We start from the raw sequence: 13,376 nt of genomic DNA, 5'->3' as shown, positions 1-13,376 counted from the left end.
CTAGAAACACAATCATTATATATTACTGACTGTTGGAGCTAGAAACACAATCATTATATATTACTGACTGTTGGAGCTACTGTAGAAACACAATCATTATATATTACTGACTGTTGGAGCTACTGTAGAAACACAATCATTATATATCACTGACTGTTGGAGCTACTGTAGAAACACAATCATTATATATTACTGACTGTTGGAGCTAGAAACACAATCATTATATATTACTGACTGTTGGAGCTAGAAACACAATCATTATATATTACTGACTGTTGGAGCTACTGTAGAAACACAATCATTATATATTACTGACTGTTGGAGCTAGAAACACAATCATTATATATTACTGACTGTTGGAGCTAGAAACACAATCATTATATATTACTGACTGTTGGAGCTAGAAACACAATCATTATATATTACTGACTGTTGGAGCTAGAAACACAATCATTATACATTACTGACTGTTGGAGCTAGAAACACAATCATTATATATTACTGACTGTTGGAGCTAGAAACACAATCATTATATATTACTGACTGTTGGAGCTAGAAACACAATCATTATACATTACTGACTGTTGGAGCTAGAAACACAATCATTATATATTACTGACTGTTGGAGCTAGAAACACAATCATTATATATTACTGACTGTTGGAGCTAGAAACACAATCATTATATATTACTGACTGTTGGAGCTACTGTGGAAACACAATCATTATATATTACTGACTGTTGGAGCTAGAAACACAATCATTATACATTACTGACTGTTGGAGCTAGAAACACAATCATTATATATTACTGACTGTTGGAGCTAGAAACACAATCATTATATATTACTGACTGTTGGAGCTACTGTGGAAACACAATCATTAGACTCATTTCTCTGCAACTGCGACAACATCTGCTAATCTGTGCACGTGACCTATAAACTTTGATTTGTATGTGTTGCAGGTGTCGGCCGTCTGATAGCAGAGTGTTCCCTTAACCCTGTTATTCTCCCTGTGTGGCATGTAGGTGAGTTACACCCCCACCCCCCACACACACACACACACCATGCACACACATTCTAACTTGTGTTCAATATTCCTGGCTCAGGTATGAGCGATGTCTTACCCAATGAGCGACCCTACATCCCTCGTACTGGACAGGTGATAACAAACAACACACACACTGGACAGAGACTCTCACACACACACACACACACACTGGACAGAGACTCTCTCTCTCTCTCTCTCTCTCTCACACACACACACTGGACGGATTCACACACTGGACAGAGACTCTCTCTCTCTCTCTCATACACACACTGGACGGATTCACACACACACACTGGACAGAGATAGAGAGACACACATACACCCTGACCTCTAACCCTTAACCTATAATGCCTGACCTCTGTGTTGTAGAGAATCACAGTCCTGATAGGGAATCCATTTACAGTCAAAGATCTTCTGGAATCTCTCCGACAACAGCAGAAGAGCCAGGTGAACACACACACAAACGCACGCAGACGGAGACTCTATTGTAGTCATCATTCAACTAAAAACAGTACACACTGGGGTAGGGCTAAAGACAGTACACACTGGGGTAGGACTAAAGACAGTACACACTGGGGTAGGGCTAAAGACAGTACACACTGGGGTAGGACTAAAGACAGTACACACTGGGGTAGGGCTAAAGACAGTACGCACTGGGGTAGGACTAAAGACAGTACACACTGGGGTAGGACTAAAGACAGTACACACTGGGGTAGGACTAAAGACAGTGCGCACTGGGGTAGGACTAAAGACTGTGCGCACTGGGGTAGGACTAAAGACAGTGCGCACTGGGGTAGGACTAAAGACAGTGCGCACTGGTGTAGGACTAAAGACAGTGCGCACTGGGGTAGGACTAAAGACAGTGCGCACTGGGGTAGGACTAAAGACAGTGCACACTGGGGTAGGACTAAAGACAGTGCGCACTGGGGTAGGACTAAAGACAGTGCGCACTGGGGTAGGACTAACTACACACCAAAAAACATATGGGTCAGATGGGTTAGACCCTTTCTTCTTTAAGGTTGCTGCCCCTATTATCGCCAAGCCTATCTCCGACCTTTTTAACCTGTCTCTCTTCTCTGGGGAGGTTCCCATTGCTTGGAAGGCAGCCACGGTCCATCCTTTATTTAAAGGGGGAAATCAAGCTGATGCTAACTGTTAAAGGCCCATTTCTATTTTGCCCTGTTTATCAAAAGTGTTGGAAGAATGTGTCAATAATCAACTGACTGTCTTTCTAGATGTCTATAGTATTCTCACTGGTATGCAACCTGGTTTCCGCTCAGGTTATGGATGTGTCACTGCAACCTTAAAGGTCCTCAATGATGTCACCATTGCCCTTGATTCTAATCAATATTGTGCTGCTATTGACTTGACCAAAGCTTTTGATACGGTAGAATATTACATTATTTTGGGCCGGCTAAGGAGTGAGTATTGGTGTCTCTGAGGGGTCTTTGGCCTGGTTTGCTAACTACCTCTCTCAAAGAGTGCAGTGTATAACATCAGAACATCTGTTGTCTCAGCCACTGCCGGTCACCAAGGGAGTACCCCAAGGCTCGATCCTAGGTCCCACGCTCTTCTCAATTTACATCAACAACATAGCTCAGGCAGTAGGAAGCTCTCTCATCCATTTATATGCTGATGATACAGTCTTATACTCAGCTGGCCCCTCCACAGATTTTGTGTTATAATGCTCTACAACAAAGCTTTTTTAGTGTCCAACAAGCTTTCTCTGCCCTTAACCTTGTTCTGAACACCTCCAAAACAAAGGTCATGTGGTTTGGTAAGAAGAATTACCCCTCTCCCCAAAGGTGTGATTACTACCTCTGAGGGTTTAGACCTTGAGGTACTCACCTCATACAAGTACTTGGGAGTATGGCTAGACGGTACACTGTCCTTCTCTCAGCACATATCAAAGCTGCAGGCTAAAGTTAAGGTTTCCTCTATCGTAATCACTCTTCTTTCACCCCTGCTGCCAAACTAACCCTGATTCAGATGACCATCCTACCCGTGCTAGATTACGGAGACATAATTTATAGATCGGCAGGTTAGGGTGCTCGAGTGGCTAGATATTCTTTACCTTTCGGCCATCAGATTTGCCACCAAAGCTCCTTATAGGACACATCACTGCACTCTATACTCTTCTGTAAACTGGTCATCTTTGTATACCCATCGCAAGACCCACTGGTTGATGCTTATTTATAAAACCCTCTTAGGCCTCACTCCCCCTATCTGAGATATCTACTGCATCCCTCCTCCACATACAACAAGCCAGTCACATTCTGTTAAAGGTCCCCAAAACACACACATCCCTGGGTTGCTCCTCTTTTCAGTTCGCTGCAGCTAGCGACTGGAACGAGCTGCAACAAACACTCAAACTGGACAGTTTTATCTCAATCTCTTCATCCAAAGACTCTTACTGACAGTTGTGACTGCTATTGTGCCCACTAATATTTGTACCCTGTTTTGTGCTGCTACCATGTTGTGCTGTGTTGCTACCATGTTGTTGTCATGTTGTGTTGTTGTCATGTTGTGTTGCTACCATGCTGTGTTGTCATGTGTTGCTGCCATGCGATGTTGTCTTAGGTCTCTCTTTATGTAGTGTTGTGGTGTCTCTCTTTATGTAGTGTTGTCTCTCTTTATGTAGTGTAGTGTTGTCTCTCTTTATGTAGTGTTGTGGTGTCTCTCTTTATGTAGTGTTGTCTCTCTTTATGTAGTGTTGTAGTGTCTCTCTTTATGTAGTGTTGTGGTGTCTCTCTTTATGTAGTGTTGTCTCTCTTTATGTAGTGTTGTGTTGTCTCTCTTTATGTAGTGTTGTGGTGTCTCTCTTTATGTAGTGTTGTGGTGTCTCTCTTTATGTAGTGTTGTGGTGTCTCTCTTTATGTAGTGTTGTCTCTCTTTATGTAGTGTAGTGTTGTCTCTCTTTATGTAGTGTTGTGGTGTCTCTCTTTATGTAGTGTTGTCTCTCTTTATGTAGTGTTGTAGTGTCTCTCTTTATGTAGTGTTGTGGTGTCTCTCTTTATGTAGTGTTGTCTCTCTTTATGTAGTGTTGTGTTGTCTCTCTTTATGTAGTGTTGTGTTGTCTCTCTTTATGTAGTGTTGTGTTGTCTCTCTTTATGTAGTGTTGTGTTGTCTCTCTTTATGTAGTGTTGTGGTGTCTCTCTTTATGTAGTGTTGTGTTGTCTCTCTTTATGTAGTGTTGTCTCTCTTTATGTAGTGTTGTGGTGTCTCTCTTTATGTAGTGTTGTGGTGTCTCTCTTTATGTAGTGTTGTGGTGTCTCTCTTTATGTAGTGTTGTAGTGTCTCTCTTTATGTAGTGTTGTGTTGTCTCTCTTTATGTAGTGTTGTGGTGTCTCTCTTTATGTAGTGTTGTAGTGTCTCTCTTTATGTAGTGTTGTCTCTCTTTATGTAGTGTTGTAGTGTCTCTCTTTATGTAGTGTAGTGTTGTCTCTCTTTATGTAGTGTTGTAGTGTCTCTCTTTATGTAGTGTTGTGTTGTCTCTCTTTATGTAGTGTTGTGTTGTCTCTCTTTATGTAGTGTTGTAGTGTCTCTCTTTATGTAGTGTAGTGTTGTCTCTCTTTATGTAGTGTTGTAGTGTCTCTCTTTATGTAGTGTTGTCTCTCTTTATGTAGTGTTGTGGTGTCTCTCTTTATGTAGTGTTGTGTTGTCTCTCTTTATGTAGTGTAGTGTTGTCTCTCTTTATGTAGTGTTGTAGTGTCTCTCTTTATGTAGTGTAGTGTTGTCTCTCTTTATGTAGTGTTGTGGTGTCTCTCTTTATGTAGTGTTGTGGTGTCTCTCTTTATGTAGTGTTGTGTTGTCTCTCTTTATGTAGTGTTGTGTTGTCTCTCTTTATGTGGTGTTGTGTTGTCTCTCTTTATGTAGTGTTGTGTTGTCTCTCTTTATGTGGTGTTGTAGTGTCTATCTTTATGTAGTGTTGTGGTGTCTCTCTTTATGTAGTGTTGTGGTGTCTCTCTTTATGTAGTGTTGTGGTGTCTCTCTTTATGTAGTGTTGTGGTGTCTCTCTTTATGTAGTGTTGTGTTGTCTCTCTTTATGTAGTGTTGTAGTGTCTCTCTTTATGTAGTGTAGTGTTGTCTCTCTTGTCGTGATGTGTTTTTTGTCATATATTTTTATTTAATGTATTTTTAATCCCCCGTCCCCGCAGGAGGCCTTTTGCCTTTTGGTAGGCTGTCATTGTAAATAAGAATTTGTTCTTAACTGGCTTGCATAGTTAAATAAAAAATCTGAAGAAATGTTCAGTCTGTCAATTAGGTTAATATTGTGTAGTAACTACAATGTTGTTGATCCATCCTCAGTTTTCTCCTATCACAGCCATTAAACTCTGTAACTGTTTTAAAGTCACCATTGGCCTCATGGTGAAATCCCTGAGGGGTTTCCTTCTTCTCTGGCAACTGAGTTAGGAAGGACGCCTGTATATTTGTAGTGACTGGGTGTAATTAATAACTTCAACATGTTCAAAGGGATATTCTGTCTGCTTTTTACATTTTTACCCATCTACCAATAGGTGCACTTCTTTGCGAGGCTTTGGAAAACCTCCCTGATCTTTGTGCTCGAATCTGTGCCTTAAATTCCATGCTCGACTGAGGGACCTTACAGATAATTGTATGTGTGGGATGAGGTAGTCATTAAGAACCCCTGTTGATTCTTTAGAGTCTAAGACGTTGGAGGAGGGGTGGTGCTAAACTGACATGTTTTAAGATGGTCATACTATGGATCATTTAGCCATTTGATTTAGACTGTTAGGACACCTTTAGGTATAAAAATAAATGACAATGATTTGATAAAATATAGATTTTTGGCATTTAAATATTACTATATTGAATAACACATTATTAATGGTGATAAGGACGGTAAATAATACATCCAAAGACAATAGATTCTGAAGTAAATCTACACATATTTAACCCCATATATTTCCATTAGTTTTTTAAAAACTGGTTACCTTCAGATGAGTCCTGTCGTAGAGCAAAACAGAGAACCATCGTGTTCGTGACAGTCTCCCCATAGAGAGGCTATAGTAGTGTGTAGGTCAAACCGTTCGGACGCTACAGACGTCGTCTCTAACTATGTCACCTTTCACAGCAGATGCGGAAGTGCGTGGATTGAGACAAATTGCGCCGGTGCGTCAATCGACTCGTGGGTTAAATACTATTATTGAACACAGAGTAAATCCATGCAACTTATTATGTGACTTGTTAAGTACATTTTTACTCCTGAACTTATTTAGTTTTTCCATAACAAAGGGGTTGAATACTTATCGACTCAAGACATTTCAGTTTTTAATTTCTAATTCATTTCAAAACATTTCATAAAACATAATTCCACTTTGACATTATGGGGTATTGTGTGTAAGCCAGTGGCATGTTTTCAATGGAATCCATTTTAAATTCAGCCGGTAACACAACAATGTGGAAAAAGTCAAGGAGTGCGAGTACTTTCTTTGCCCCCCAGCAGGCAAATCAAACGTGATGTTTAATGATAGTTCGCTCTGGCATCTTCCCCAATATTTAGAACCAAGGACTGATCACACCAATCCACAAAAGTGGAGAAATTCAACCCTGGGATATGCATCAACAGAACCTTGAGAAAATCCTCTTTAACAGCAGACTCCTACATTTCTTCAGTGAAAACAATGTCCCGAGTAAATATCAAATTGGCTTTTTACCAAAATGGGCGGCAGGTAGCCTAGTGGTAGGAGAGTTGGGACTAGTAACCGAAAGATTGTAAGTTCCAATCCCTGAGCTGACAAGGTACAAATCTGTCATTCTGCTCCTGAACAAGGCAGTTAACCCTCTGTTCCTAGGCCGTCATTGAAAATAAGAATTTGTGCTTAAATTACTTGCCTAGTTAAATAAAAAAATAAAGAAATTCCCCACAACAGACCACGTATTCACCCTGTACATCCTAATTTGACAAACAAACCAAACCAAATTTTCTTGCAATTATATATATTTTGCCATGTTTAAATGTGTATTCTTGATATTTGAGTGATAAACAATTACAACATTATCTATAGGCTAAAAAGCAAACTATCTGGACATTTCTGAGAAGTTATAAATATCTTTAAGGTCTGTATTGACTGACATGACAAGAGGAACTGACGATGTACTACCCAATATATATATATATATATATATATATATATATATATTTTTTTTTAACCTTTATTTAACTAGGCAAATATAGAAATTGCACCTTGTGGATTCTACTGTTACAACTTTAAAGAGTAAGTTTAAATTTACAAAAAAATACATCAGCGCCACAGGTAACTTCCACACAGCTGTGAATGATCTGAGAGACAAGGCAAGAAGGGCCTTCCATGCCATCAAAAGGAACTGAAGTTCAACATACTAATTAGGATCTGGCTAAAAATACCTGAATCAGTTATAGAACCCATTGACCTTTATGGTTGTGAGGTGTGGAGTCCACTCACCATTTCAACAGATACAAATACACCTTGTGGAAGAGCGGGGACTGTGAAGTAACACAAACATAGTCACAATAACATACACCCTATACACATGTACACATGGATTTAGTACTGTAGATATATGATAGTGGAGTAGGGGCCTGAGGGCACACACTTAATGTGTTGTGAAATCTGTTGTGAATGTAATGTTTTTAAAATTGTATAACTGCCTTAATGTTGCTGGGTCCCAAAAAGAGTAGCTGCTGCCTTGGCAGGAACTAATGGGGATCCATAATAAACCCCAGGAAGAGTAGCTGCTGCCTTGGCAGGAACTAATGGGGATCCAAAATAAACCCCAGGAAGAGTAGCTGCTGCCTTGACAGGAACAAATGGGGATCCATAATAAACCCAGGAAGAGTAGCTGCTGCCTTGGCAGGAACTAATGGGGATCCATAATAAACCCCAGGAAGAGTAGCTGCTGCCTTGACAGGAACTAACAGGGATCCATAATAAACCCCAGGAAGAGTAGCTGCTGCCAAGGCAGGACCTAATGGAGATCCATAATAAACCCCAGGAAGAGTAGCTGCTGCCTTGGCAGGAACTAATGGGGATCCATAATAAACCCCAGGAAGAGTAGCTGCTGCCTTGGCAGGAACTAATGGGGATCCATAATAAACCCCAGGAAGAGTAGCTGCTGCCTTGACAGGAACTAACAGGGATCCATAATAAACCCCAGGAAGAGTAGGTGCTGCCTTGGCAGGAACTAACGGGGATCCATAATAAACCCCAGGAAGAGTAGCTGCTGCCTTGGCAGGAACTAATGAGGATCCATAATAAACCTCAGGAGGAGTAGCTGCTGCCTTGGCAGGAACTAATGGGGATCCATAATAAACCCCAGGAAGAGTAGCTGCTGCCTTGGCAGGAACTAATGGGGATCCATAATAAACCCCAGGAAGAGTAGCTGCTGCCTTGACAGGAACTAATGAGGATCCATAATAAACCCCAGGAAGAGTAGCTGCTGCCTTGGCAGGAACTAATGGGGATCCATAATAAACCCCAGGAAGAGTAGCTGCTGCCTTGGCAGGAACTAATGGGGATCCATAATAAACCCCAGGAAGAGTAGCTGCTGCCTTGGCAGGAACTAATGGGGATCCATAATAAACCCCAGGAAGAGTAGCTGCTGCCTTGACAGGAACTAACAGGGATCCATAATAAACCCCAGGAAGAGTAGCTGCTGCCAAGGCAGGACCTATTGGGGATCCATAGTAAATGAAAATACCAACCAAGAACTCACAAAATGGGACAAACACCAAATGTAGATTTTGCATGCAGAATTCTGCAAAAACATCCCCAGTGTACAACACAAAACCACAAATAATGCATGCAGAGTAGAATTAGTACGATGCCCGCTAATTAGCAAAATCCAGAAAATAAACGTTCAATTCTAAAACAAACTAAAAGGAAGTGTTTCCCAAACCTTCATTAGTAAAGCCCTCACCTACAGAGAGATTCCCCTCAGCCAGCAGCACAAAGCCCCAGGACAGCAACAGACCCAAACCTTCATTAGTAAAGCCCTCACCTACAGAGAGATTCCCCTCAGCCAGCAGCACAGAGCCCCAGGACAGCAACAGACCCAAACCTTCATTAGTAAAGCCCTCACCTACAGAGAGATTCCCCTCAGCCAGCAGCACAAAGCCCCAGGACAGCAACAGACCCAAACCTTCATTAGTAAAGCCCTCACCTACAGAGAGATTCCCCTCAGCCAGCAGCACAAAGCCCCAGGACAGCAACACAATTAGACCCAAATCATGAGAAAACAAAAAGATAATTACTTAACACAAACAGAGCAAACTAGAATGCTATTTGGCCCTAAACAGAGAGTACACAGTGGCAGAATACCTGACCACTGTGACTGACCCAAACTTATGGAAAGCTTTGACTATGTACAGACTCAGTGAGCGTAGCCTTGCTATTGAGAAAGGCCGCCACAGGCAGACCTGGCTCTCAAGAGAAGACAGGTTATGTGCACACTGCCCACAAAATGAGGTGGAAACTGAGCTGCACTTCCTAACCTCCTGACAAATGTATGAGCATATTAGAGAGACTTCCATGAAGAGATGAGTCTTCAGTAAAGACTTAAAGGTTAAGACCGAGTCTGCGTCTCTCACATGGGTAGGCAGACCGTTCCATAAAAATGGAGCTCTATAGGAGAAAGCCCTGCCTCCAGCTGTTTGCTTAGAAATTCTAGGGACAATTAGGAGGCCTGCGTCTTGTGACCGTAGCGTACGTGTAGGTATGTACAGCAGGACCAAATCGGAAAGATAGGTAGGAGCAAGCCCATGTAATGCTTTGTAGGTTAGCAGTAAAACCTTGAAATCAGCCCTAGCCTTAACAGGAAGCCAGTGTAGGGAGGCTAGCACTGGAGTAATGTGATCAAATTTTTGGTTCTACTCCATCACACAGATGGAGATGAGGAAGGCCCTGACAGATTCCATCCAGGAGGAGTTTCGTAGCCTGCGGACCAAGGCTGAGGCTCTCCACCAACGGGTACAGACCACTACCTGAGCCCCAGGCTCCAGCCCGGCCTCCACACCTGGCCCCTACCCTAACCTCAGGGTACCAACTCAATATAGAGTGGACAAAGAGACTGACTGTATACACACACACACACAAACAGGAAACTAGATTCACACACACACACACAAACAGGAAACTAGATTCACACACACACAAACAGGAAACTAGATTCACACACACACAAACAGGAAACTAGATTCACACACACACAAACAGGAAACTAGATTCACACACACACACCTGTGCCTCATAGTGTGTGCAGTCCAACCTGCTGTCTGATAAACCAGTGGTCACCACTGTGATAATTGCAAGGAGTATCCTGCTATGCACCTCAAAAATCATTCAGTCAACATACAGGCAATGTTGAGAAAACATTGTTCTTTGCTTCATGTTTGAAACCAATTCAACGGGAATGTCCATAGAGCCAATGTTGTGTTTAACAGGCATTTTATCAACCGTCCAGTTCCCTCCCCTGTTATGAAGTCACGTGACACTCACCTCTGTCCCCACGGTAACAGCAGAACTATGAGTAGTAGAGAAGTGTGGTTCTCATGGTAACAGCAGAACTATGAGTAGTAGAGAAGTGTGGTTCTCACGGTAACAGCAGAACTATGAGTAGTAGAGAAGTGTGGTTCTCACGGTAACAGCAGAACTATGAGTAGTAGAGAAGTGTGGTTCTCACGGTAACAGCAGAACTATGAGTAGTAGAGAAGTGTGGTTCTCACGGTAACAGCAGAACTATGAGTAGTAGAGAAGTGAAATGTTGTTCTGATCCTCTGGCAGCTTAGCAGGAACTGACTTATACAGCCAGGAAAAACTACGGGTCCTAATCACAAATCCTTTCACTTTGTGCCCTCAATCTCTCTCTCTATTGCACTCCGTTTCTCTTCCGTTGTCCACCTCTCTCACCCGATCCCTCCTGTTGTACTGTTTCTCTCCCGTTCTCCATCTCTCTCTGTTTCTCTCCCGTTCTCCATCTCTCTCTGTTTCTCTCCCGTTCTCCATCTCTCTCTGTTTCTCTCCCGTTCTCCATCTCTCTCTGTTTCTCTCCCGTTCTCCATCTCTCTCTGTTTCTCTCCCGTTCTCCATCTCTCTCTGTTTCTCTCCCGTTCTCCATCTCTCTCTGTTTCTCTCCCGTTCTCCATCTCTCTCTGTTTCTCTCCCGTTCTCCATCTCTCTCTGTTTCTCTCCCGTTCCCCATCTCTCTCTGTTTCTCTCCCGTTCTCCATCTCTCTCTGTTTCTCTCCCTTTCTCCATCTCTCTCTGTTTCTCTCCCGTTCTCCATCTCTCTCTGTTTCACTCCCGTTCTCCATCTCTCTCTGTTTCTCTCCCATTCTCCATCTCTCTCTGTTTCTCTCCCGTTCTCCATCTCTCTCTGTTTCTCTCCCGTTCTCCATCTCTCTCTGTTTCTCTCCCATTCTCCATCTCTCTCTGTTTCTCTCCCTTTCTCCATCTCTCTCTGTTTCTCTCCCGTTCTCCATCTCTCTCTGTTTCACTCCCGTTCTCCATCTCTCTCTGTTTCTCTCCCATTCTCCATCTCTCTCTGTTTCTCTCCCGTTCTCCATCTCTCTCTGTTTCTCTATCTCTCTGTTTCTCTCCCGTTCTCCATCTCTCTCTGTTTCTCTCCCGTTCTCCATCTCTCTCTGTTTCTCTCCCGTTCTCCATCTCTCTCTGTTTCTCTCCCGTTCTCCATCTCTCTCTGTTTCTCTCCCGTTCTCCATCTCTCTCTGTTTCTCTCCCGTTCTCCATCTCTCTCACCTGATCCTTCCTGTTGTACTGTTATCCTCGGTTCAGTCATCTCTGATCTCTATTGATTACATATCTATTACTGTGATTGAAACAATGCCACCAATAAAGTACTGCCTTTTGTTAATTTCTGATGTCTGTATTGTAGGAATGCTGTTAAGAGTAATGACTTGGGCAGATGAGTTTGGACATCAGTGAATCATGAAAGACATTGAAGGACTATTTTGTCACACCTTTCCTACAGACAATTAGGATCAATTAAAGCGATGTGCCATGTTATTTGGTTTATTTTTTTGCTCTACAGTTTACCCACCTTTTGCAGAAAAATGTATTGAAAGTATAGGGAGTGTTACTTTATCAGTTTACCACTACATAACTAAACCAACACACATTCCCTCTAAAATCAAAGAGTATTTGTTCAATCTGAATATTTGACAAACCTAACATAATACATTGGACTTGTTTGAGGCGAAAGCGTCTACTACAGCTGAAAATCAGACACGGATGTGGTTTTCCAACAGCAAGGCTCAGAGCACTATGGCAGTGTTGCCATTGTTTATAAAAGTGTCTCTTTATAATGATGAAATAAACATGTTTCCATCACACTCAAACTGAAAATATATGTGTACATTTTACAATCAATTTGTTAAGTTTTAAATATCCACATTAATTGCAGCAAAGTTGGTTTTGGTTTCAGTCATGTATATGGTCACGTTCACATGGGTCCAAAAATAATAATAATTGATAATTGGTTGACAATAGAGCCCCCCACTATACAGGTGGTGGCTGCAGGATGGCATTGGCGAAGAGCACAGAGATTGAGGACTCATCTTTGTATCTGTGACATCATAGCTTCTGTGACATCATGGGCAGTGTCATGAAGACTATCTCCATTTTAAAGTTGTAAATGTTCTTCACAAGTGGCTGATCCACCCTGATGACCCGGTTGGACATGACTCCAACAGGGTCATCAGGAGGGATCAGCCACCCAGTTGACTACATTAAAATGGTGACGATCTCCATGGCGCTGCCCATGCTAATACGGCCTTTTGGCCACTAGAGGCCTCTATCATTCTCTATGACGAAGAGCAACTGGCGAGACTGGCAGTCGGCTGCAGTCAAAACTGGCTATTTTCATCCCCACAATGCAACACACTTTGAAAGGCTGTGACTATCAACTTGACAAAACTGATTTGTTAAAACGCGCCCATTCACTTGCCTCTTTCAAAGCACCTGGGATTTGGGAAATCTCAGACTTCAGTGAGCTCAAAACACCTGGGAACTGGGAAATCTTAGACTTCAGTGAGATCAAAACACCTGGGAACTGGGAAATCTTAGACTTCAGTGAGATCAAAACACCTGGGAACTGGGAAATCTTAGACTTCAGTGAGTTCAAAACACCTGGGAACTGGGAAATCTCAGACTTCAGTGAGTTCAAAACACCTGGCAACTGAGAAATCTAAGACTTCAGTGAGTTCAAGACACCTGGGAACTGGGAAATCTCAGACTTCAGTGAGTTCAAGACAACTGGGAACTCGGAAGAAAGAAAATGCCCAGACTGGAAAAAATCATTTTAAACGAT

The 13,376-nt window shown here is 42.3% G+C and overlaps 1 protein-coding gene across 4 annotated transcripts in view; it reads left to right on the top strand.

The window, feature by feature from the left end:
- The window catches only part of tafazzin (tafazzin, phospholipid-lysophospholipid transacylase), a 32,440-nt gene extending 20,367 nt beyond the window's left edge, over positions 1-12,073 (top strand). For 3 of the 4 annotated variants that reach the window (XM_036989139.2, XM_090185608.1, XM_036989142.2), the window contains 4 exons: positions 964-1,026; positions 1,108-1,160; positions 1,419-1,496; positions 9,935-11,921. In XM_036989139.2, the coding sequence (XP_036845034.1) occupies positions 964-1,026; positions 1,108-1,160; positions 1,419-1,496; positions 9,935-10,036 (296 nt within the window). In that variant the 3' untranslated portion in view covers positions 10,037-11,921. Of the gene's footprint in view, positions 1-963; positions 1,027-1,107; positions 1,161-1,418; positions 1,497-9,934 lie in introns of all 4 variants that reach the window. The other variant, XM_036989137.2, reaches the window with a different exon arrangement.
- The last annotated feature ends 1,303 nt before the right edge of the window (positions 12,074-13,376 follow it).

Source organism: Oncorhynchus mykiss, chromosome 9 (assembly GCF_057628025.1).
Source record: "Oncorhynchus mykiss isolate SJ-2025 chromosome 9, ASM5762802v1, whole genome shotgun sequence".
NCBI lineage: Eukaryota > Metazoa > Chordata > Actinopteri > Salmoniformes > Salmonidae > Oncorhynchus > Oncorhynchus mykiss.
The sequence above is the reverse complement of the archived record's forward strand: the minus strand, read 5'-3'. Positions and strand labels throughout refer to the sequence as shown.